This window comes from Eucyclogobius newberryi, unplaced genomic scaffold (genome assembly GCF_026437365.1).
Source record: "Eucyclogobius newberryi isolate DKJ021-1_F unplaced genomic scaffold, fEucNew1.0.hap1 SCAF_2, whole genome shotgun sequence".
NCBI lineage: Eukaryota > Metazoa > Chordata > Actinopteri > Gobiiformes > Gobiidae > Eucyclogobius > Eucyclogobius newberryi.
The window spans coordinates 33,228,992-33,254,869 of NW_027315834.1; the positions used below are offsets into that span (position 1 = coordinate 33,228,992).

Consider the following 25,878-nt stretch of genomic DNA (forward strand, 5'->3'; position numbering starts at 1 on the left):
AGACAATCCTTTTCAACAGCTAGCTACAACGTCTTATTATTGTTCTTATTACAGTTCCGTTTATCCTTCTCTCCGTCATCACAGGCTCTTGAGAAAGCCATTAGTCTTTAGACCTGGTCCTTAGTCCCTGTTTGTCCATAATGTTCCAGAGTTTGCGCAGGTTGGATTGAGTGATTACGTCGTCTGGTTTGAGTTGGAGGGCGCGCAGGTAGTTGCCCTCAGCTTTCGTGAGCTTTCCGTTCAGGTGAAGCATGGCACCAAGGTTCATTAAAGCCGCCGGATACTGAGAAAACAAACAAACATGAAGTGAGATATGTTAACTTCGAGCAACTTTCCCCCTATTTTTTGTATTCACATTTTTCCTGTTCTGTTTCTTGAATTAGTCTTTTTATATATTCAATCAACAGCTTTCCTTATTCCTTCTGAATAAATAAACATTGTAAAATCCTGGGTGAAAATGCTGCTGTCGTTAAGAGTAAGTTTAATAATTGTTTATAATGTCTTTCCTTTTTTTCTTGTTTATTTATTCACCTTTATTTATCCTTTATTTATATTTTTAGGAAAGTTGCACTGAGATGCAGCATCTCTTTTGCAGAGAGTCCTTTCCTTTAGGTTTTTCTACTTCTGAGAATGTAACTGTACAAGGATTTCCACACTGATTTTGTAAGATGTTTATGTGAGATGCTCTTCCTGGTGCATCCCTCTCCATTTAACAGGGTTTATTTATGATGTAATGATTTTTCCTTGTTTCATTTTTGGTTTGTTCCTTGATTCCTGTTTGATTTTGTTTGAAATGTCTGTCTTCCGTAAAATTAGTTATAACCAGAAAATAACAACATAAATATTTTAAAAATGGGGAAATTAGTAGTCCTCTCTTACATTGGAGCAATTATTCAGTAATGGGATTGTAATGTGGGTTATATTTGTGAGGTCAGTGCATTGTGATGACATGAGAACATAATAATAAAAAAGTGTGCAAAATAACGTTTCTATTGAATTTGTTTTTTAATTACACCAACTCAATATTAAATTAAGGACTTTCGCGGATTTTATGTCCATTGAAGCAAAACAATATTATGCCTGGCAGGTCTAACAAGACAAAGAACCAAGACAAAGCAGTTGTACTTTGAATTTTGAACATATGTTTCCATTACCCGTCTCCACAAGTCCAGTTACTTACATCTGGTCTGAGGCTGGCTGCGTGCTCATACTGACGTTCTGCCGCTTCATTCAGGTTGGCCTGTCTAAAAAGTACAGAAAAAACACATTGTAAGACTATTGGTGAAATAGTACGGTAATACATTAAAATGTTTCAACAATTAACATGAACAGATAACATACATTAGTAAAGACATGCATTTCAAGCGCCGGAAAACAGGCTTAAATGTAACAAACTAAGTATAAAGAAGTATGGTGTAGAAGAGGACATTATATGGTTAAGATAAGATAAGATAAGATTTATTTGTCCCACAATGGGGAAATTCCGATGTTGCAACACTGATAAGGTACATAAACAGATTAGGCACAGAAGTATAAAAAAACAGTAAAAAAACAGATAATTTAGAAGAAAAAACAAAACCTCTTATACTCTTCATAAAAATAGCAGTCTTATTTACAGCTGTTATATGGACAGAAAATATTGAACCAGGGTGATGGGGTTAAGGGTTGAACATTGAATTTGTGTTTGCATTTAAATATATACAGGCAACTATTTGTAGTCTTACTTTACGATCAGGTTTTTCTTATCCTCTGCCTCTTAATGTACAGTAATATGCATTTTGATCTGTCAAGGCAACTCATCTATCACAACTTCTTCAAATTAAGATTACATTTGAACAGGCAGTTTCTAACGTTTTCCAAAAGATCACACAGCTGATCCCTTAATATGATCACTCCAATCCAAAAGCTACAGGAAGGAGTTTCATTTTTTTTCTGACGCTCAATGACATCAAATATTTATGAGACCTCGAACAAACTCGAACATGCTGTGAAAACACAGGTAATGTTCTGTCCCTGTTTCAAACACAACACAAGAGCCCTCATTTTAAGAGTGTCCTTCCTGTTTGGACCAGTCAAGTAAAGTGTAAAGGCCACAGAAGGAACATTTTCCTACAGAGACGGAGGGATCATTTTTGTGCCTTAATATGTTCTCAATGATTTCAAGATGTGATTTTTATATGGTCAAACTCTCTTCTCAGACAAGTGTAAGGGGTCCATGCTACGTTATGGTCTACAGAGCCTTAACCTTTTCAAACTCAGCCAGTGACAATAAAGCAGTCTAATCCTACGTAGATTTATGTTTATTTTCATATACAAGCTTTGATAAACTCTGAACATAATAGACTTGATGGACGTTAAAGAGCAGTGATGACTTTCCCAGATATAAAGCTCAAAAAGGGATTAAGGCACTTGGTTTTATTATTGTTCTGGTTTGCTGGGAGCATATGCAATCCTTTTTGACACTTTTTTATGACTCATGTGTTTGGCAAATGTATTAAGAAAATTCTCGGATGACTGGTTTCCCAAGCACTGCGACTCACTGCAGTGCTTTTTTTAATACATATGGAAAACTCTGTTCAGTTTTTTTGGGGGGAAGTACATTTATATAAATGTAGAATCTTAGAGAAACCTGAGCATGTGGGCAGCGCTGAAGACCACATCAAACTCAGAGTTGTCCAGTTGTGCAGCTCTTTCCGCCATCTCTGCTGCTTCTGGGAGACGCGACTGCTCCAACAAGAACTGACCTGATGAGAAGAAACATAACATGTATGAAACCATTATACTTACTGCATTAACACAGGTTTCCCACAGTGAGGCGCTAACAAGCCAATAAATAATGTATTTGTATGGAAAAAGCATTGTATTGATGGTTAAACTGTTTTGTAGTCATAGGATCACACTGTTATTAAGAATATTATGTTTGTTGTGAAATTCAAATGCTGATTAATGTTGAATTGGAAGACCACTCGGTTAATTATTAACTCTAGATAAGACTATATTGTGTTGCGGATGAGTAACTATGTAAGAAAAACCCTGTGGACCTCATTAAGTCTGTAGACAAAATAAATCAGGAATAAAGTCAATATATTTGGCATAAAGAATGCTGATAGCAAGAACAGAATGTCTGAATAAATGCAACTAAAGACTGAGGGGCAGTAAAAATAGAAAAAAATATTGAAAACATACCGGTGCACATATACAATGATTTGAACTGATTTGAACTTCCTTGTATACTTGTATTATGGGGTAAATCCACAGACATACTGTATGTTTCAGCAACAGGCACTTAACTTGTTTCACTTGGAGTCAGTGGTGGCGCTACCATTAGGGCAAGAGTAGTCTAGAGCCTCCCACCTGCAGGGGCCCTTCACAGCCACCAATGACCCAAGCTTCAGATCGTATTCTCTCAATGTTGCAATAAATGAGAGTAGTTTATGTTTAAACAAGAAAACACCATCAAACTTGTATCTGATTGTCGCATCATGTTTATCTGTCAAAGCATATCGCCTTTTATATTAGAATGGACTTATCAAAAAGTGCGCAGTGGGAGGGGCCCGGCGGCTGCCATAGTTTCAAAGATTTTAACACGTAGACAGGCACTCAAATTGAGTGAACCATATAAATTGGACCTTTCTTGGTCTTTGGAGGGCCATGTGGACACCTCAGTGGTGACAGGTTGGGCAAAATTATCTCTCTTGATTTTACTTTTTGTAGCTTTGCATTTACACACAGCTAACATTGAAAATCTGCTTGCAGAAGAATCACTGTTCTGGTTGACTTTTAGACAAACGTGATTTGTAATGGAGCATTGAATTAATATATTAATTCATCAAAGGCATATTATTTACCAGCATCTGCGCTGCGTTTGTGCATAGTAACTGTCTGTATTTGCATATATTATTCGCATATCAACTGTCTGTGTCTGAATATTCATTTGCAGTGTCCACACATATCATCTGCATATGTATTTATTTGAAAGTATAACAGTTTTCTAAATGCTAGTCTTTAGAAGCAGCTGTCATTTAATCCAACTTAAGAGCTTCCATTTACTGAATAAACTACAGAAACCATTAGCACCAAACTGCAGCTTTTCTTACTTTATAAAGCACTTGAAAAAGCAGCAGAGCCCTGTCAAGTCTGAGCTTTTGTCAGAGGAGCGTCCTTTTGAAAGAATTTAAAGGTGCACTATGTAACTGTTCTGGTAGTGTTCACCAGCTGCTTGTCTTCAAGGTGTTATTGGAATGATCAGCAGTGTAGCATTAAACTTATCTAACTCAAGTTACAGGTTAGATCTGTGGAGAGGTGACCCCTTTCACAGTAAGAATTCCTGTCAGAAGCAAAAGTGGGTGTAATAAGGTGAATGTAGGACTGTGGCAAATGCTCAAGAACAGGGCCATTACCAAGGGCTGACCCCGGGGGCAATGACCAGTCCAGATGATGCCCCGTGTCTAAAATGCACCAAAATAGAGGAAATATGGTCTGTTGATCCCCAGAGCCCTCAGTTTAATTCTGTTAAAAACACGTGTTATTGCCCTCCATTGTCAGCTTCACAGAGGGCTTTTAGTATGTGACTGTCTTACGGGTTATCTAACATCTAAATCTCTAAATTGAACTCTCCAGTCCAATCCAATCAAAAAGAAGGTTCTTCTCAAGGATAATGGAGGGAAAACTGACAATGAAAAATACAACCATAACCACTAAAATAGTCCATTAGATTACAGGAGGCCCCAAGATCAAATTCACCAAGAGCCCCCAGATTTCTAGCTCTACCAATGCTTGAAATATATCCAGAATACACAATAAAGCCTGTAAGTAGTAAATCCACCTGCCCAAAGTCCTGTAGATAAAATGCTTGGTAGAAATAATGGACAGGACACGGATGGAGAGAGGGAAGAGGCTGCAGCCAAAGAAAGCAATTCAGCGATACCAAGAGGAGCAAGTCAAGTTTGATAAGGAGTGGTTCACAATCTCTCTTTAAGCTGGGGTGGAGTCTGTGTATACAGGCTGATATGAAAAGCTATGTTAGCAGTCACATCAGGACAATGCTATCATGTTTTATTCATGACTGTATGATTTACTTCTACCTCTGCTGTTAAAACATCGCTAATCATTTTTCAGGGTGCAGTGAATAGTGTGAATGCAAAGGCCGCTTTACATTATGACTGGCTGACAACATGACTGAGGCAAAACATCTTTTAAGATTACGGTATTTCCTGAAGAACCTCTAATCCTGTTACACAAGCTGTGTGCAAAAATGCCACACATTTTAATGACTTCTGGCCTCAGATTTATACTTTTAATTCCCTTTTAAACACGGTTACACTGTAATTACACTACTTCATCCACATTGTAAAACGGATGGGCCGTGTGGGGAAGATTTGAATCCTTAAGCAATCCAAAAGAAAATTATATGATTTTGCAACTTAGACTACTTAAATTCAAACTAATGTTTAAAACAGAATATTCTGAGGAACGTCTCATCTTACCGTAGTGCATATAGCAGTTTCCTTTAGTTGGATCAAGTTGAATAGCTCTTAGATAATACTTCTCTGCCTCTGTCTTCTGTTCCTAAAAGAAAGAGGGAAATATTCAAAGACAGACAGAATTGAGATACATTTGAAGTGATAAAATCTTTAAACTTCAATTTCATTTTAATTATATTTCTAAAATTGTGTGTTAAATGTAAAATGTGTTTATTTAGATGGTTAATTTTTTTCCCCAAAGCGAAGAATTCATGTTCTGACATTGTCTCAAGATCAATTTTATTTGAAATTACACATTCATTCATTTTTATTCATTGGAGCTGCATAATGCCCTTTTGTTTTGCAGTCACAAACTGTTTCTAAGGTCAACAGGGGAGCAAGACTTTGTTTGACCATGCCTGTATTATTAGTTAAGTCCATTTGCATGGCCAAAATACAGCAGATTGGGTGATTCAATAAGGAAGCAATGTAATTTCAATTTCAATGGCCCATTGTCCCAGGTCCATCTAATCTCCTGCTCCTTAAGCCTCGGAGTGGACGAGGCCCACAAGTGCATGAAGTACAGTAAAGCGCCTGAGGCAGTGCAGCAGATGTCCACTCACAACTGTAACTCTAATCCAAACTTCAGTCTGTACTGAGCTCCAACAGGCACCAAGTAAGGAAAGATCAAAGGGAAACTACAGCAGTATTTCTTAAGTTTGGCTTACTTCTTACACATACACTTGAAATGAAGCCATATTGTTCCTGACAAATATTAAGTTGGGTCTATTTGTTTATGTCCAAAAATATTATCATGATTATTTGGACGAATGCCGGATATACGAATATACTGTCTGAAGTAACCTCTAGTGTAAGTATAGACCCAATGTATCGGGTCTATACTTACACTAGAGGTTACTTCAGACAGTATAATGTGTAATGTTTTATGACAATTCTGTTAAAAAGCCTATGTATATAAGAAAAGCGAAAATAAATTCAAATGTTATGACTATTAACATTTCCCAAATGAACTGCATTTTTGTAATTTAATTGAGTAACAATTGAAATCAATATTGTACATGTAATTAAATGAACAGCCTTATATTGTATGATAAATTATATTTGTACATTGTTATATTGACCAAAAAAGGACGTTACTGTTATCTAAAAAAGCTGAATCTAAATGTTGATGGATACTCAACAACACCACCCTACACAATACACATTCAAATAATGATTGCAATTTGATTTGAGATGTATGTTTTCACTTTTCATGCCAGTTTGTGTTCTGACAAATACAGAAATGATTGAAAAAGTCCTCCCTAAAGCAATTCTGTCCGGAACCCAAAAAATGTATCTATTCTTACGCTCGATGGTAATGTGATTAAACAAATATCCTAATACAAATACTTGGGTCAAAACTGTCTGAATCTGTGCTTGGGACACTTACTGTGATGGAGAGGAGTTTTCCATAAGTCAGGTGGGCTGGGATATGGTCTGGTTTGGCTCGGAGGGACTCTCTGTACCAGTGACCTGCTTCCTCCAGTCTGTTCAGCCTCATGTATGCTTCTCCTATTGTCAGACATTATTGCATTCAAACCAGAATGTTCAATTTACCAAGTCCACTGAGATACAATAATAATAGATGGATAATAAAATGTATGCTTATTACTGATATGCTCAATAGTTGATATGAATGAAGTAGTTTAATAGAAACAATCATCAAAATTACTGTCATAAATTGTAAAACAGGTAAAAGTGTTGTTTAACTGACAAAGCAACACAGAATACAACTCTAAAATGGTTCATGGAGAGTCAGCTTGAAAATCCACCTACCCATCATATTGAAAAGGCTGTGTGGTGCAAACTGTCTGGGCATTTTCCGCACTGCCTTTTTGTACACAGAGAGAGCCTCCTGAGAACAAAACATTTGTCATCCCAAATGTGCTCAACTTAAGACTGTGAAAATCATAAGAGTCGTATAGATGTTTGACCTCTTGCTGTCCCAGTTCGTGCAGCAGTTTGCCCAGGTTGTACAGGCAGCTGGTGACAGAGCTCTTGTGCGCGTGAGGGTCCTTCAAGTTTTCATCTGGGATTTCGGCACAAGTAAGAAAGGTGTGTTTGGCTTCTTCCTGGTTTCCCTGATTCATCAGGATGATTCCTGTGTTCAGGTAGGCAGCTGGGAATGACACACATTTTGCTCCAGGTCATTATAGTATAAAAACAGTCTAAGGCCAAGAAGGAACTGCATTATTCTCTACTTACAGGCTAGTGTAGGCCGACTCGCTATGGCCAGTTTGTAGTAATGCAGCGCTTCAGTGAAACGCTCATTTTCCTGCAGTAGCAAACCCCTGATAAAACAGAAAAATAAATTAACTCATTAAACAAATTACTGATTTGTGGCAGGTTATTTTGCACCATGCATTGATTTGTGCTGGTTAAACTAAACATTTTCCTTTTTTCTTTTTTCATCTGCATCATCTCTTGCCTCTTCTTCATTTAGTTTTATAACAATCCTAAGTGAGTCAGAGGTGTTCGTGCAGACATGAGGATGAATATTTAGCACTCACAGGTTGTACAGCATGTCAGCCATGTTGCCTCTGTAGTGTAGAGCGTTTCTGTATGCGCTCTCCGCCTCCACAATCTTGCCTTGGTTCTTCAGTACATTTCCCAAGTTTCCCCAGGCTATAGAAGACACGTAGCACAAACTGTATGTAAGTTCTTGTTTTTTTACACAATAGTAAACCGCAAAAAGGTGGTATAGGATTCACAGATTGAACACTAGGTATGTCACACTATAGTTTAGTTTTAATTACTGTGACGCTGTGGCCAAAATAATGGCCAAACAAGGGTGAATTCCTGAAGTATGTGACCAGCTTTATGAAATTAAACTTCCTGACTAATAAAGTTAATGTGACATAAACCACCACTACACTTCACATGTAGGTATAGAGCATTGATTTACTTGAAATGGCTCAATGTTTTCTTCTAAAAATGTCATGAAGGTTATAGCTTTAACAATCTAGACTTCCCTAGTCTTGACTTTGCTTTTTGTGAGTTTGATTGTATTGCATACAGGCACATGTGAACGTTATGTGGATTTAAATCAGCTTTTTTCTCCCTCTTGCTCAAAATATGTTAGTGGTTTACATGTGTTGATAATATCAAATTATATTCTTGATATCTTGAGAAGAAAAATAATAATTTGGTATCATTATGCATGGACTGATATTAATGCATGGAATGATATTAAAAACGTATATTGTAATTCAATGTGCAAATTATCAAAAATGCAGATCCAAAAAATCCCACATGGTGAATTTGTGATATTAGTTTTGGGCCATATCAGGCACCTGTTTTTTTGTTCTTTTGAGACACTTTTTGAGTGCATTCTTTTATTGAATAGTCTCTACATGTTCTCTTTTTACCTTTTGCAGGATTAACACTGATCCCAGACCTGTAGAGACTCTCCTCACTGCTCCAGTCCCTGTTTCTCTGCACAGTTCTCAGTCCGTTCAGCAGCACAAGTGTTGAGCATAGACAAACAATCAAGGTCCTGCCGCCTTTAGTCCTCAGTTTGACGTATAGGCTCCTTGCGCCTGCTGCAACAAGTAAACAAAATCCTATACTGGGAATGTATAGTACCCGCTCTGCTATGACGAATCCCACATAGAAGAAGAGGTTGGTTGCTGGAAGGAATGATAAAGAAATGATGCCTATAGAAAATACTACAATATTTTCAGTGCTGGGCAGAGATGTCCTCCGTGGGCAATGGTGAAGCCCGGACGACCCATTCAGGATTACATTCGGACTCCCTTCCTCTGAGTTAATGTTATGGTTTGTGTCGGGAGGATGATAGCCATTTGACTTCCCATTTGCAATGTGGGCTTTTCCATTGCTCTCCTTAATGTTGTATTTGGGGTCACGGAGTCCAAACAAAGTAAGGCAAATAAATCCACCGTACAAAGCAGCAGTGTGAAGGTTCCTCCAATCAGTTAAGGACCTGACCAAGGGCACGGCGTCCATCGACCAATCGAAACTGAGCTTGTCCGGACAGAGGAGGAGCCAGGTGTTTGCGGCGGGCAGGTAGAGGAAGGTGAGAGTGCGAGTGAGGAGGTGAGGGGAATCTGCCGCGGGGTTGTCCGAGTTGGAGAAGTTTGGAGGTTTGTTTCCCATCCAGTAAAGGCGAGACGACAGCAGGAGTATTCCCCACAACGCTAGTGCACAGAGACTCAGTAACTCTGCAGTATTTCGTTTCTGAAACAGATGAAAGTAAAATATGAAACGGTTATGCACGCATTTTTGGGCTCACAAATTGCACAGTCAAATTGTAAATTGTATTGCACTATGAGATGAATTTATCAGAATAAAAAGACTGAAATACTCTTGGAATGAAATATTAAAGTTTTGTTCCTGAAGATTGATAACTAAAATGAATACATAATAACTAGCAAAACGAATTAATATCCCAAAAACATTACACAAGTTCTGACCTGGCTTAAGTAACAGGGTTCAAGTGAGTGTGACTGCTAATCAGCTTCTGACTCAATGTGTTGCTCTGTTGCTGTCTACATTTCAGAAGCCTTATTTCTTAAACGCTCACATGCTCAAGTTTGAAGCCTAAGTCTCACTCAAACAAATGGACTGTATTATGCAATTACATCCCAAAATATTACAATCTTGTACAAATAGATATACTGATGTGGCCATGGAACCAAATGATACTTTTGCTATATAAACCATTGCACTGTGGAATTATTCATGCAATGTATGCAGGGACAAATGGTTATGTTATAAAGATAATACAGCATTGATCCTTCCTTGATTGCAATTGTTTTTTACTTTCAGGCATTATATGAACTTTTTATCAACCAGTGCACTGCATTAATGCTTTAACGCTCATTATAGAAGCAATAATGCACAAATCTTAAAGATAGTTAATATCACCTCACTTAACCTGTTCCATAAAAAGATACAAAATAAGATAAGCCTTTATTTGTCCCTTTAAGTGGCAACAAAAGGCTTACACAAAATCCCTCTGACAGAAAAGAAACCAGGAGAAAATCTCAAAGGATATAACACTTAAATGCAGAGGGCAACTGTGACTTTTTCATTGAAAGAACTGTGTATTGACGGAAGAGATTTTTTTTCAAGGAAGGAAACTGTCAGAGAAATCCAATTCTGCTTGGTGCCACAACATTGACCAACTCTACAAAGTCATTATGCCATTTAGGTGAATGAGCGTCATCTCAGTTTCTTTCTGCCTGGTGAATGTCAAAATGGTTTCCTAATTGCTTTCCCAATCAATCATGTACAAATAAGGGCGAGGCGATCTACTAGATGAGAAGCAAAAGCATCAACTTTACTTTAACAAACCTATTGATGTCGTCTTTGGAAAGCCCATTTATAACTTCCTTTCAATAGAAAAAAATCTCATATTGTTCAGTTGTGGATTGTGAATAACAAAATAAAAATTAAATATATAAAAAAAAAATATATATATATATATATATATAATTATGTTATGTTATAATAAATATGTTGATACATTAAATCAGACAAATGTGAATTATTTGTATTGATACATTGATGGATCACTCCTGGACAATTGAAGGATTACACTGATCTTATTTGTATTAGTTCACATGTACCTTTATATCAAATAGGAAATATGACAGATCTATTTTGGTTTTAATTTCTGTCACCATCTATTCATTTAGTTTTAGAGACTGTCAATAACAGTACATGTTGTTTGGAATAAGCCTTATTCCAGCTATATATATCGTAAGTTGGCTTCTCGTCTTTCCAAAATATTTTTTTTCTCAGTTTTTAGTGCATCTCGGAGACCTTTCAACAGTGCAATTCATTATTAAGTATTTCATTATTGTTTCCAGGAATATGTGGTCGGCTGCATCAGGCTGAATGGTTGAAACATTTTCCAATAAATACACAATAGATTTAAGTCTTTTCAGCAAGCACCGTATTAACTGCACATGATAACACTTTGGGATGTCTTACACTGATGAAAGGGACATTACACTGTAGATGAGTGATTAGTGGTTACAATACAGTACAGTGGGGTTTAGAGTTCATGGTCTTGGAATAGCGTTCAAGAAGTTCTTTAAAGTCATTTTTGGTGATAAATTACCTGTGGCATGCCAAGTAGTGACAAAAACTAAATTGAAGCCCACATCTAGATCTTTTCCTAACTCTCTTATGTGTTTTGGACTGCGCTGACTTGGCTTATTTAGCCTCGACATCAGAGCCGTGGATGGCATTGAAAGGCTGACTTTGACAGAGTGACCCAATTACACTGCACTTCTCGTGGTGAAAGGCCTGCGGCTGGCACAAAGACCTGTAATGAGATGGGTTATAGGTGATGAGGATCTAACTATAGTGTTCATTTGACATTTACATAGCCTTTATCACCTAAACATGTCCAGGATATATGTAACAGCAGGGTCATTGTTGCTAATAAAGAGATATGCATGTGATTAGACTATTTCACTTAAATTAACCGAAATAACTGTATTAAAAGTAGCATACTTAGACAAATAAGTGCTCAAATAAAATAAATGGATTGTATTTGCTTTTTTCAGTGATCAAAGGCTATTGAAAGTTTTTAGAATGAAAGGGGGCATAATTAAGATAAGATAATCCTTTATTGTCCCACATGGGGAAATTTCATTGATGCAACGCCGGTAGATACAGAGGTAGATACAGAAGAAAAGAACAGATCACTTATAGGAAGTTTGAAAAACACTCTCAGTAGAAGATCTCCTATAAACACAAACTCCCATAGACAAAACCTCCCATTTCCCAACAAGGGATGGAGGGGAAAATAATAAAGATAAAAATAAATAAATAAATAAATACATAAATTCCATTGCATTCTAGAACAATATTGGTTTGACAAGAGAATGTATAACTGTATCATCACAATGTATTGTAAATCAAGTGTCATTCAGTAAAGTAACATACAAATAGCACAACTAGCCACTCTAATGTTAGGATCCAGATAATTTACACAGTCCTGGAAAACCTTTTCATAATTTTAAGTAGTGTGGTCTATTTAAATTTGTTATTGCTAAATATAATCCTGATTTCTTATTATCTATAATCGGAGTACATAGTAACTCCATAATCTATGAGGAAGCACTAAATATACAGGCACACGCACAAGGAAGTACATTTAAAAGGCCTTCATCGTGCCCTGATTAAGTTTGCAGTTTGAAACATGTTGGCTTTGGCCATGTAAAAGGTTTTTTAATTACACTTCCTTGTGCCCGGCTCACTTATTATTTTTTTGAGTGCCTGTATAATTTAGTGCCTCTCTAGTTTGATCCTTGTTTCCAAAAGCCCTCTACCTCTTTTACAGTTTTACACCTGCATCAAACTGTCCATCTTTGTCTTCTCAACTCATTATAACATGCAGGACACGTTGGGTTTGGCCCTTTTAGTTTATGTGTGCTTGAAGTAAGGCCAAATGAAGTTCAACTCAGGCTTGCAAACCTACAACCCTTTATAAATATTGTTTTATAGTTTGGAATACCATTCTGTGTCCCTTCTCTCTGTTCTACATTTGTCAATATAAAAGAGACATTATGTCCTCATTATGATGACACATTGCAGTAATTTTGTTTTTGGCATTCTCAACTGTGCTATTGCCACACCTTCCTTTATCTTCATCTGTTCCTCTGCAGTGCTGCCTCGTATCGGTCGAAGCCTCATCTGAGTCTGATTACACAGTTAATAGGATGAGAAATGGAGCGTGGCTCAAACACAGTGAGAAATACAGTCCTGGCCAAAGATGTGGCCCTCCTACTGACTGCACAAATGAGTCATTTGCATCGTCGTATTGCTTGGGGTAAGGGTGGAGGTAGAAACAATTTGAGAGGACAGCGGCATTAATCAGTGGTCCACATAAAATAGTGTGAAGTGATTTGAATATGTTTGAAGGGCAAATAAGAGATAAAGGAAAGGAAGTGAGAGCATAGATTCCCTCACTGTTCGCTTACTCTCCACTTGTATTGTGTTCCCATGCGCCAGAAGACGTCTGGCTACTAATCAAGGAAACCATTGCCCTGTAGCTTTAGCCTGGCACGTAACAACCTGATAACTGACCAGGGCTGCAGTGGAGGGCATTTCCATAGTGATAAATGATCCAGATGTGCAGCAGCTGTGGGCGGCTCGGGGACTGGCACCAGACCTGGGACTCCCTCCCAGACTGTTGTGTCTGGGCAAAAGCGGCTGGAGAGTGCTCTTCGTGATGGATGACCAGGGAGAGGGATTTTTCATCACGCTTCATGTTAAGTATTCAGGGTGATGAAATCTTTTGGGCCATAATGCAAAAGAGTGGAACATTGGCACGGATTTTAAGCTCAGTGTCTTTCAGACTGTGGTTAAATTATGCAGGCTTTGCTTTTGATATATTTTCAGATAGAAAACATGAACATTTGAATATCTATTACTTCAAAGGGAAAGCACTTCAAAAATGAGTTAACTGCTGTGGTGAAAAACTGCATGAATAATATTGAATTTTAACTGACTGTCTGATCCGTCATATATCGCTGCAGCTTTCATTATTGTGCCAAATACCTTTATGTCCCAGCACACATCATTTTATTAATTACAATTTTGTTTGTTTCTTTAAGGCAGTCAAAATGTGTCAAAAGCTAGTCCTTCTCAAAAACGCTTTCCAAAACACTAAATATGTGAGAGGGAGGAGTGAATAATTAGAGCAAATATAGATCACTCATGGACACTAATAATAATAATAATAATAATACTTGGCTTTTGTATTCTGTGGAGTGCTGAAAACATGGGCGTGTCCCTGCTGTTTACACCGGCGCTGTGATTACACTCTTGGGTTGTTGTTGTGCCAGACATGACCTCACAGAAAGATGCCCTTCAGTAATGGCAAAAGCATCCAACTGAAAGATGTTAATAGCAAGCGCAGATGTTTACAGACGGCTCCGTTTGACGACAGCGCTATAAACAGCTCCTCGTGATCAGAGCCGACTGTCGACTTTGTGCATAAACCCAAGGGGACTTTTGATCATGCTCATCATATATTTAACAAGAACAATTACAGGCAGAAGAGACCAACGTTTAGAAAATGTGTAATTGTTATAAGGCCTTTAATTGCATGAAAAACTGTGTGACAATCCAATTAATGAAAGTTACATATCTACATGCATCACATTGAAAGCATGTACATCTGGACATTGTGTATTGGCAGTTATTATGACATGGACTAATTATTAAATGTAATCATTGTATTGTTCCAGTGCATCCACTCACATACAAACTCACTCAAAGTTATCTTTACTCATTTTCTATTAATATGCAAACACCAGATTGCTTGATTTGCTTGTGTAAATGTGCAACTATTTACAGCTGCAAACAGGAGAATGTGATGGTGCTGCAATGAGGTAAAGGAAAACTCTTTGTTTATGTTTCCCTGTTTACAGACCAACCTGATTTGTGGAGTTTGCACTTGAAGCTGTGTTCCAAATCACATCGCTAATGAAAAGCAAACAGTATGTGACACGTGCAATTTCCAAGTATGCATAGTGCGTATTAAACCTCCCGCAAACATCTAACAGCGTGAAGCATTTAACGGCTGACATGTTGTTCTAACTCTGAGGCAAAGGAAGAGGAAACAACAACTCCACATGAGAACCACGTTGTGTTACTGAAGTACTTCAATGACTTCAGCTTCAGAGACCTGGAAGTCTAAACATCTCGCCAAAAAGTAATGCCAAAACGACGTAAATGGGTCACAGCACAATTTGATAATTCAGTCCACTAATAGAGGCAGAATATTTTAGTTTTACTAAAAGAGGAGATCTAAGAGTCACCACAATAAAATGTTTTTAAAGGCCCAATACTCGATACAGCCTTTGATACCATAATGATGATACCATAAACACTGTAGACTAATTTTCAACACAAAATAACAGATAAGGCTCAAGATGACCCGAAAAGGAAATTTGATCTTGTTTATGTAATTTTTAATGTTTACTTCATTGGTTTAAGACTGTTTTCCTTCATTTTGTTGTATATATACAGTATATATGAATCATGTATAAAAATAAATTACCTTTCCAAGCAAGTATTGATGGACTTGTCGAAAGCGCAGCCGTTGAAACACAAACAGATCATAGACGGCAGACACAGCCAGCACCGTGATGCCCTGCTCCTTCCACAGCATGCTGCCCACCGCGCACCACAGACTCCCCAGGAACCAAGCCCAACAGCGGGTCACCGAACTCCCGCCATGGCCCCCGCGCGGTCCTGCCCGGAGCCAGCAGTGCTTCATGTAACAGAGGAGAGACAGCAGGAAAAACAAGGCGGCTCCGACATCTGCCCGACCCACCACGCCCGCCACAGCCTCAGTGTGGACGGGGTGAGAGGCGAACAGGAGCCCAGCCAGAAGACACCAGGAACCAAGAAGCGTGCGACTGATGACCGTGAAGAGGACGGTGACCAGCGCGTGCAGCAGGACGTTGAGCAGGTGGAAGCCCCAGGGACGCAGGCCGTGGAGGGTGTAGTTGAGGCGGAACGAGAGGGTGCAGAGCGGGCGGAAGGACTTGTGACTGCCGCTGTGGGTGAGCAGGGTGCCCCAGAAGTCGTCGTAAAGGATGTTGGTCCATGGGGTTTCAGGGAGGAGGTCCGGGTTGGTCTTGATGGCGCGGCTGGAAAAGCGTAAAGCAAGTGCGTTTTGTCAGTATTACAAAAGTGAAATAAAATAGTGAATGCATTTAAATGATATATTACTAAATCAAAGTAAAAAACAGAGACAATGAAACCGTTTCAATTTGGCTTGAGAATGGGGAGTACTTACTACATAGATAATAGAGCTGAAAAAAATCGAATACATGATAGTAGTATTCTGTTCAAAGTGTACATTTTACACATGTCCAGGAGCATTCTTATTGTTATTTGAGAGAAGACAAAAATATGAAACCACCGCTTCACTAATACAGGAATCACAAGTGCTTAAGAACATGTTTGGAGTCCTAACTATAGAGTCATCAGGGTTCATACATAAGATCTTTGTAGTTTGCTGTGGTACAAAAATGTTTTTGCAGTTTACTAATTGGGTTTTCGATTTGTTTGCAGTAGCTTATATCATGCAGCCGTAGGGGGTTGAATAAAATAAATTATGCTTTCAACCTTAAAATGTATTGATAACCTTGCAAATAGAGTAGCCAGTCTATTATTCATCTCAAACCAGCCACTTACTTCAGCCTCTCCACTGAATATGAATCCATCAGACAAAGACAAGTGGGTGTTTCTGTAGCTTTGTGTGTACTCTGTCAGGGTCACAGATCTGAACCTGAACTGTACAGGTGCATCACACTAAGGCTGCAGGGATTCCCCTAATTAACACATAATTACCTGAAACACAAGCCACAACAGAGATGCACAACTAATGAGGCTCACTGCAGGGACCAATGTGATGGATGAGATGTAAACTCAAAAGAGGAGAGTGTTAACAATGGACAAAAATGTACTGGAAATAAACAATAAACTATAAAATAAAAAATAAAAAATAAATAAATAATAAACTAGACAATTAAAAAAAAAGTCAAATTATATATAGTTCAACATTGCAGCTATTATTTAAAACAATCAGAATATAGAGTATATTGTCATGTAAGAAACATGAGTAATCTTCCAAACAAGGGTTATAAATAATAATATAAATAAAGTTATACATCTGCCTTTTCATTTACAGTCCGGTCACATTGTGTGTGCGATACTTGAACCTCAACCATCGAGGTGGGCAATATATTAAAATGTTGATAATATTGTGAATGTTTTTTTTTTTTTTTTTTAATGCAACATTTGAATATTGAGTATATAGTTTGTATTTAAAATAAGAACTGAGCTAAGCTTTGTTGTTGTAAAGTAGTAGGGTATTTGGGTACTTGTGTGATTAATTTTACTGATATTTCACATTGTCTGATGAATAAACCTCAACTAATAAACATCTAAAGACATGTTTCAACACATTTCTGTTGAATTGACATAATATCAAAAACATATTGAGATATTCATCATTTTCACCCATATCGGATGCACTGAATTCCTTTGCGACTGGATTTACACAAACTAGACTTAGGGAATTGAACCGGGAGATTCATTGTGATGAAGGGTCAAAGATATTAGATAGTCTTTAAATGAAAACATTGAACTGATGTGAATGTAGTACACAGTTCAAGAATCCCTTTCATCCATTGTGTGGTCATATCCCTTGCTGTAGAAGTAGTGGCTGGAATAATTATAAGCAGAAAAAGGAACTATAGGGTCTTTGAAGCGAACACTTTTTACAAAGCGAGTGAAATAAAGAGTTAAATTTGTGTCTAAAGTTTCCTGGCTCAAAAGATTGATCTCTATTACACATTTTAATTAACCGTCCACAGCTCTGGCCTATATAGGAACAAACATATCAGGGATTTGAACTGCACTGGTCATTCAAAAAAGAAGAAGCTGATTAGAAAATGATTAGCATTAACAGTATTACTGCAGGGAAGTGGCCAGCGTCAGGCGGCCAGCCAAGGACTTCCTTTGTCTGCAGATTGTAACTCAGACATGGCTGAAAAAGAGAACAGGCCGAGAGGGGCGGAGCTGGAAGACTTTAACCAGTGCAAGAGCAAGTGAGGTAAGATGGGAAAATAGATCACACTATTGTATCATTTGTATTTCAATTTTATTTATACATTTTTCATAAATTCTAAGTGTGAAAATATATTCTAACTATAAATTCACTAAAGAGGTTATTTTGTTTGTTTGTGATATTGGTGCATCATTAAAACAAATATACAAACTCCACAAGGTTAATAGATAACAGTGTTCACAGTTCACATTAGAATCTCATTAAGTAATTTATTCCATTTCAATTCTACCTATACTTCAAATAGTAAACCAACATTACAAGCACTTATACAATTTGACCAGCGTTTTGAAATGACTTCTGTCTGATCAGGAATGAATGTGTGTTGTATCTTCTCACAATAATCATAACACAAAATGTTGATATTGTGACATGTCTATCCACAAAAGGTCTGTAATGAAACCAGGACTAGTTTTCTGATTATTTACTTTTAAGAACACATTGCACCACTGCCAAGCTTTGATGCATTGAGATATTTAAACTTAATTAGTTTGGAATCACAGTTCATAAAATGACAGAAAGGCCTCAAAGAATCAAGATAACAACAAATGTGAAAAAGGGGCTTCTTTCTAAAATGATGCAGCATTTACCCTTGAACTAAAAGATACCAGGAACAAGCCAAAGCCTGAGCAACTAGAACTCAATTTCTCTCTTTAACACATTTTGTCTTCAGCATTGCCTTCGTGCGAGTTATTTAATTTTGTACATTTCCCAGGATTGTTCTGGATCAAGAATGGAGAGAGTGACTTTCTCATGCTCTTGGCCTAAAATAATTCACAGACTCAGAGGAACCACTGGTAAAAGACCTAATACACGACGTCACGCAGTTTACCACCCACTTCCATTTTTATACAGTACAATTCCTCAGTGAGCAATTTGGATTGATTGGATTGACACTGTTTACAAGCTTTTTAAATCGGACTACATTTTAGCTTTTGAGTAGTTTAGATTATGGTCTTGATTCATATTTGAACGAGTATAGGAGCACATGGTGAAGTTAAATGAAAGTACTAATATTTTGCATTGAAAATGATATTCTGTACTTAAAATAAAAGGTTGTGTTATTGTACTATTGAAATCGGATTCAAGCCTTTTCCTTTATTATCAGAATAGAGTAGGTAATTTTAGTATTTAACATGAGAATAATGGCTATTCTTTCAATTTCACCCTTCATGCATTCTGAACACACCATCAAACATATATTATATTCAGCATGTCTCAGTTTCCTTGTTTTTGTGCTAATAAATAATTGAAATATTCAAATCAGCACCGAGCACTCATCTCATGCCCTGTCGCTGCCTCAAAGGGATGAAAAGAATGCATTATCTGGGAGGGATTGGGAGACTCTGGAGTACACATACATGTACAAATGGACTATAGGTGAAATGAAGGGCTATGTTTTTGTGAGCCCGGTCCTGATGTCTTCATTGATGCAGATAGAGTGGTCTCCCGTAGCGATTGCTCTTACTGAGGAGGTTCTTTATATTCAGTGTCCGTATGTGGGGCAGCCGAACAGGCAGGCAGAGAGGCGGGCAGGCTGAGGGGCACACTATTCACACAATCCTCAAAGTACAGCACAGGGCAGGCTCTTTTCAATGTCCCCTCTCTTTTGTGGGGGGAGGTAAAATCAAGGGAATTCTATTAGTGCACCAAAAAGAGGCATTAGATGGGAGCAATTCTGGGTTTCACTTGAATTTGTAATAAGAGTATTGGCCAATGGCGTTTGGCGTTTAAGGCGCTATACCTTCTCTAATGTATTATATGAAAAGAGAAGAAGGATTTGTTACAAAAAGAGAAGTGTAATGCTCAAGTGAGAACTTATCATTTCAATGAATAGGGTAATAACTCCAATACAAAGGAAAATATACAATACTGATATGTGATAGTTGTCACCGGGTCACCCCCTTTGTCATTATAGCTGGCCTGATCAGCCAGTTTAAATGGTCCCCCTGTGTGTTCTTTGTTAGGTCAGTTAGTGTTCAGTTGGGTGTTTGTTGTGTTTACCTCTTCTCTGGGCCCACGTTATTACTCATTTGAACACTTTTTTTGCCCTGAAATCCTTAAAATGTGTTCTGTACCTGACCTTACCTGTCCCTTACATGATGCCACAATGACAATAAAAAACACCCCCTTTTTAGACAATAGAAAGTAATTCTAACACAAAACAGTCTCCTTTACCATGTTTCTTGTACTAATTCTTTTACAGATCAAGATCAGTCTAACACTACAATTTAGTCCACTATATCCTTTAATTTCAGTATCGCTAGGTAGGGCCTAGTTTTAATACTAGTTTTAATGTTGACTAGAATCTGGATACCACACACCATCCACACCTCCATAATATACAACACTTTATTTGATGACACAATGTCCACTGACCAACAGAGTATTTCTTTCTGCTCTTGTGTCTTGTTTGAACTGGCATTTGCATTTGGTTGATCTTTCGCTGCCTTCATGCTTACGGGTGATATTTTCAGAGAGCATCCCAGTGACTCAGAAGTAATGAGCATTTTCAGGCCTTTTAATTAATTTAATGACCTTTTTTTATATGGTAGACTTCCAATTTTATGTTAACTTATGAGGGAGCCAACCATTTAAGCAGTCACTATACAGTAAAGCCATCCCTGTAGGTGAATTTGCATCCACAGAACTTGGTAAGATGAAAAACAAAAACAGAATTATGTTATTGTTCTGTTTGTGGAGGTTTGTTGCAGATTTACGGGTTTGTTGCAGAAATCAAGATTTTTGTTTTACGGTACCTATAAAGTTGAATTTAAGCAGTTTTGATAATGGTAATAGCCACATGGACCCTTAGCAAATTCAATGATTAGTAAATGATCATAGACCTTACTGAGGTCGGGGCCAACTCTAGATCTCTATCTCGATCTACTTTTCATTTCATTGAACAGATGACCAGCTTCTACCGAGTGTTGTATGAAACATGATAATCCAAAAGCACCTGGACTTCCAATCATCAGCCAGATGTTTTATGCCATTTGCATCATGCATCATGAATATTTCCTTTTTGTTTGCTTTGTGTATCTTGAAGCTGTTAGATCAGGAAGTTAATGGGTGTGTTCCAACAATGACAACTTGGAACAATGTAATGTAGTACCAAGACTTTCTCACAGTTGTTCCGATTTGAGAGGGAAAAGGAAAATTGTATGAATGCTAATGTCATAAAACTAACACTCTTGTGCTGAATGTAGCCAAGCCTTGAAAGATTTATTACTTAGCTTTGCAAAAGGCCCCCAATTTTCACGGCGTGTAAGATGACATTTGACATTCATTTGGCACATTTTATGCCTTATCACTTCCAATCATTTGTCATTTTCATCATATAAAGTAAGGTACACAGCAGTGTAAAAACTAAAGTATGATACATAAGACGGAAAGTGTTCAACTAATTTGTATTCAAGTCAGTAACCCACATTTTTCCTCTTTTCTCAGTTCACTGGGTTTATCTTTCCATTGATTAAAAATAGCCCACGCTGTGTAGCCTCTAGCAATATCCCCTCGAGCGCAAAATAACCACTGTGAAGTTTTAAGGAGCAGGTCAAGTTATTTTAATTTCTAAAACAGGCTTTTGAGGTGATTGTACAGTAGATTCTGTAAATCTACATATTTAAAAAAAAAAAAAAAAAAGGAATTCTAGGAACTGGATTGGCCTCAAGTGCTTCAATAAACCTAGATGTAGTCAAATTCATCTGGGTTTTAATTAAACAAACAAATGACCCAAACTTTTTAAGACCAGTGTCCAGATGATGACAACTGAAGCTTTTTCTACAATGGATCACTCCTGGACGAATGAGGGATTATACTGACTTTTATCATTTAAAATTGTGTTTAATTGTATTTATTTGAGTAGTTTATTGTGTCATCTGACCCAATTTAAACATTTTCAAGAGAAATACAGTGCCATAATTGTATTACATCTTGAAACCAACTTCATACCCACAACTAAAATGAAATGCAAAATGCCCAGTAATCTAATGTTATTCATTTAAGATTTTAATATACAGTATATTGAAACTAGAAAACAGGAACTTCCCTTCCATTTTTCTTTGAGCACAAATAGTCATTTCCATCCCTTTGCTTTTCCAGTGGATTGATTCATTAAGCCTTTGTGTCTGACTAAGTGGCTGATTGATCACCTTCCATTAACTGGTCTTGCAATACTGAGGTGATCCAACAACAATGTCACTGCTGGCTCAGCTAAAAGAAAAGCGAGGAGCACCGGAGTGTTGAGCACCTGAGAAATGATGCCAATAAAATACTTTGATGAATCTTTAGAGGTGTGAGGATGGAAAATCAATGGATAATAAATCATGTGCTCTATATGGCCCTGGTTATAAATACAGAAAGGCTTGACTGACTAAAACACTGAGTAGGGCATTAAATAAGTACCAAAGACAGCTTTGAAAATAACGCTAGATTAAGAGAAATCAATAAGGATGCACCGGCAGATCGGATATTGGTTCTAGGATGTTGGTCTGTTTAAATGTAAGCTGTAAGCGGTTCACAGCACATATACAAACCAGTCAAACAGCCTATTTCCATTGGCATAACATAAAAAAGCCATAAAATCTTGCAAAAAAAAATGATGCTGAAAAGTATCCATGCAGCATTTGTTACGTTTAGAGACACTACTATAACTCTGCTCACAACGTGTCCTAAAAGTTTCAACTGGTTCAAAATGCCAAATCAGGATTAATACTGTTCGAATCCCGGCTCTGAATATTTACTGCATGTCCTCCCTTCTCTCTCATCCCCATTTCATGCTGAGCTGACGTGTGTGATAAAGCCTACGGGCCAAAACATCTTAACAAACAAAATTCTCCTCCTGAATTACAAAGCCATAAATGACATAGCCCCATCCTACCTCAAATATGCCATAGAACCATATCATCCAAACAGAGCACTTCGCTCTCAAAATGCAGGCCTTCTGGTGGTCCCAAAAGTCTCTAAAAGCACAGTAGGAGGTAGAGCGTTTAGCTACCAAGCTCCTGTGTTATAGAATCAGCTCCAGTCCATGTTAAAAATGCCGACACAGTCTCTTCATTTAAGACCAGGCTTAAAACGTTCCTCTTTGAAATCGCTTATGGTCAGGCCAGTTAGGAACAGAAATAAAAACCTACAGTTTCCTTACGCTGCCCTAGGAGCAACTATGCTGGGGTAAGTATGGCAGCTTGAGCACTATCCTCTGCTTCTAACTACTTTCCCTATCAACATTCATTACTATTCAATTCCCCCCCCCCTTTTTCCACTCCCATTGGGGAGTGGTTCTGTGTCAGACACTGCTTGAGTGACAACTGCACCTTGGATGTCCAATCTCACGGCCCTGGCACGACCTGGATGCTCCTAAACTGCCTGGAGAAACTCTCTTATCGCCAAATGGAAATGTGTCAGTCCTGGACCATCTGCAGCCGGTCCGTCCGTGGGAGTAGGATCTCTCCTTCACTGTGGTTCTCCCTGAGGTTTCTAGTTTTTACCCACCAGGTTTTTTGTAGTTATTTCTCACTGAGAGAGGAGAGTTCAAGGACAGGGAATGCTGGGACAGTTATTAATTTGCTAAATTCCTCTGAACAGTATTTAATCTTGTTGTCCATAGGTACAACTGCTGTTGTGATTTTGGGCGTTACAAAAATAAATTATTAAGTTGTAAAGTTAATTAAGGCTGGGCAATTAATCAAAAGATTGACAGGTCGAGTCATGTGAAATGGTCAATTATTTGGGAGGGGTTCTTTAATTGAGAGTCCACAGACAATCCTCTGCATTTAAAAAACATGTAATTTGGAGCAGAAGTCAGACTTTGGAGGAAGAAATTGTATTATTTGTGTTAGATGGTATAGATTAAAAGCTTATAGTTTATGTTCATGAAATCATTACTAAAAGTTTTGCTTTGTTTTTTGGAAAACAAATTTAAAAAACAAATCTTAAATCAAGCTCAATATTTAATTTCATTTTTAAAACTAAATCCAATAATATGTTCTCTACGAGGAACACCGTACCTGAGGATAACACAGGGTACTATGCTACACACAAGAGCAAGATTCTGTGTCAAAATGTTTTAATGTGCTGACTGACATGATTTTAGGATTCTGAAAAAGCTCTGGTTTAATGAGCCCTTATCAGTATGTGTGTGTGCAGCCTACAGCATATTACAGCAAACAAATCACACAGTCCAATCTTTGCTTCCAATATGCTCCTTGGTTAATTACAGTGTCTGACTATACATGTAATTAGGTGGCCTCTCTGCTGTCTGCGTGTGCTCACAGTGATAAATGTGACGCTTGATTAAATTGGGCAGAGATTTGTATGCTGACGATGCCAAATGCCACATAAATCATATTGTGGAGGCTATGATTAAAATGCCATTCAAGGCTGTATACTACTACTACTTCATCATAGAAAAAGGACCATATTTGAGCATGAATGTTGCCTCTATAATGATAACAGCTAAGCTTCAAATCAATATTACAAGGCCAAACCCAGTTCAGAAGGTCCACTGTCATATTCTTGCTTGGTATAAACATTATTATTTTATCTTTTCTTTCTTTTTTTTTTTTTTTTATCAAGCTATGTTTTATTGTGAATTCTGTTTTACTGGATGTAATTTTTTTTAGTGATGAAAAATTCAATGTGTTGAGCCAGTTCAGGCTCGAGTTTTGCCAAAGAACCAGTTGGAGAAACAAAGCCACATTCTGTTCCTGCTCAAGAGCCTTCTGTCTATGATCGAAAATGTTGCTTAGCGCACCACCAAAAATTGCTTTGTAATTTGTTAATTAGTTAAAACATGTAATTTGATCACGCAATTGTTCCTATAGTTTAATTTTTAGGAGACTCAAATGCAACTGCGGTAATGGGGAACTATGCTACACTGACACACTGAAGTACTGTATCCAATGGGGGAAAGGCGCTCCTTTCTTGTGCTGTGACCAGCTGTCACATTCCAGCATTAGGAAATGAGAAGCAGGCGATATCGAGGGGTACCACAGGGGACAAGTCAAAACAAACCTGTCCTCCATTCATTGTGTGCTTATTATGCAAGGAGCTAATGTGCAATCTGAGAAACTTGGCAAGTGTCTGAACTATTCATCGAAAGTTTCAAGCTAAAATCATCATTATGCTTGCATTGGACTTTTGGTACTGGATGCTATCAGTGGTATAAAAGCTGTACAAATCAATCAGAATTAATGACATGCAAAATTTGCAAGAATCTAATTCTTATATCGATGTAGACCAATCAGCAAGCATAGTCATACAATTAGAATTTACAAGCTCCTCTTCATAGCCAAAGAAAACTTTTTTAAAAACACACTTCAGAGGAAACTCAACATGTTTAGATTAATGATTGTATACAATATGTTTCCCTTTAGAGATAAGGTTCAGGACACAGTAGACATTAAGTTAGAGGTAACATCATGACAAAAGCATGTACGACTGCAGCCAAACTGGGCTTTAAGATGCATATAAATCACTGAAAGAAAGGAATGCAGCGCTGAATACCGTTTCTTGCTTCTATTAGTAACATGTGATTCATTTTTTCCATGAATTTTAGTTCTAAATCCATTAAGGTCAAGGAAAAAATATCAGAGTTTAGAATATTTTGAACCCATTTCCAGATCTGGGCATTTGGATTATCTCACTGTTCTGTTTTATATTGATGAAGGGGAAAATCCACCTTTCCACATGAGGACCATTCAAACTTTTCCCACAGAAACCCCAGAA

The 25,878-nt window shown here is 37.6% G+C and overlaps 1 protein-coding gene across 1 annotated transcript in view; it reads right to left on the reverse strand.

The window, feature by feature from the left end:
* Window positions 1-47: 47 nt before the first annotated feature.
* LOC140368154 (protein O-mannosyl-transferase TMTC2-like) overlaps window positions 48-25,878 on the reverse strand; it is a 34,578-nt gene continuing 8,747 nt past the window's right edge. The window contains exons 2-12 of the mRNA XM_072455067.1: window positions 15,568-16,162; window positions 8,891-9,719; window positions 8,033-8,147; window positions 7,728-7,813; window positions 7,457-7,641; window positions 7,299-7,377; window positions 6,913-7,034; window positions 5,487-5,568; window positions 2,630-2,744; window positions 1,181-1,244; window positions 48-283 (exon numbers count right to left, since the gene is read on the reverse strand). Of these exons, the coding sequence (XP_072311168.1) occupies window positions 101-283; window positions 1,181-1,244; window positions 2,630-2,744; window positions 5,487-5,568; window positions 6,913-7,034; window positions 7,299-7,377; window positions 7,457-7,641; window positions 7,728-7,813; window positions 8,033-8,147; window positions 8,891-9,719; window positions 15,568-16,162 (2,455 nt within the window). The 3' untranslated portion in view covers window positions 48-100. The remainder of the gene's footprint in view (window positions 284-1,180; window positions 1,245-2,629; window positions 2,745-5,486; window positions 5,569-6,912; window positions 7,035-7,298; window positions 7,378-7,456; window positions 7,642-7,727; window positions 7,814-8,032; window positions 8,148-8,890; window positions 9,720-15,567; window positions 16,163-25,878) is intronic.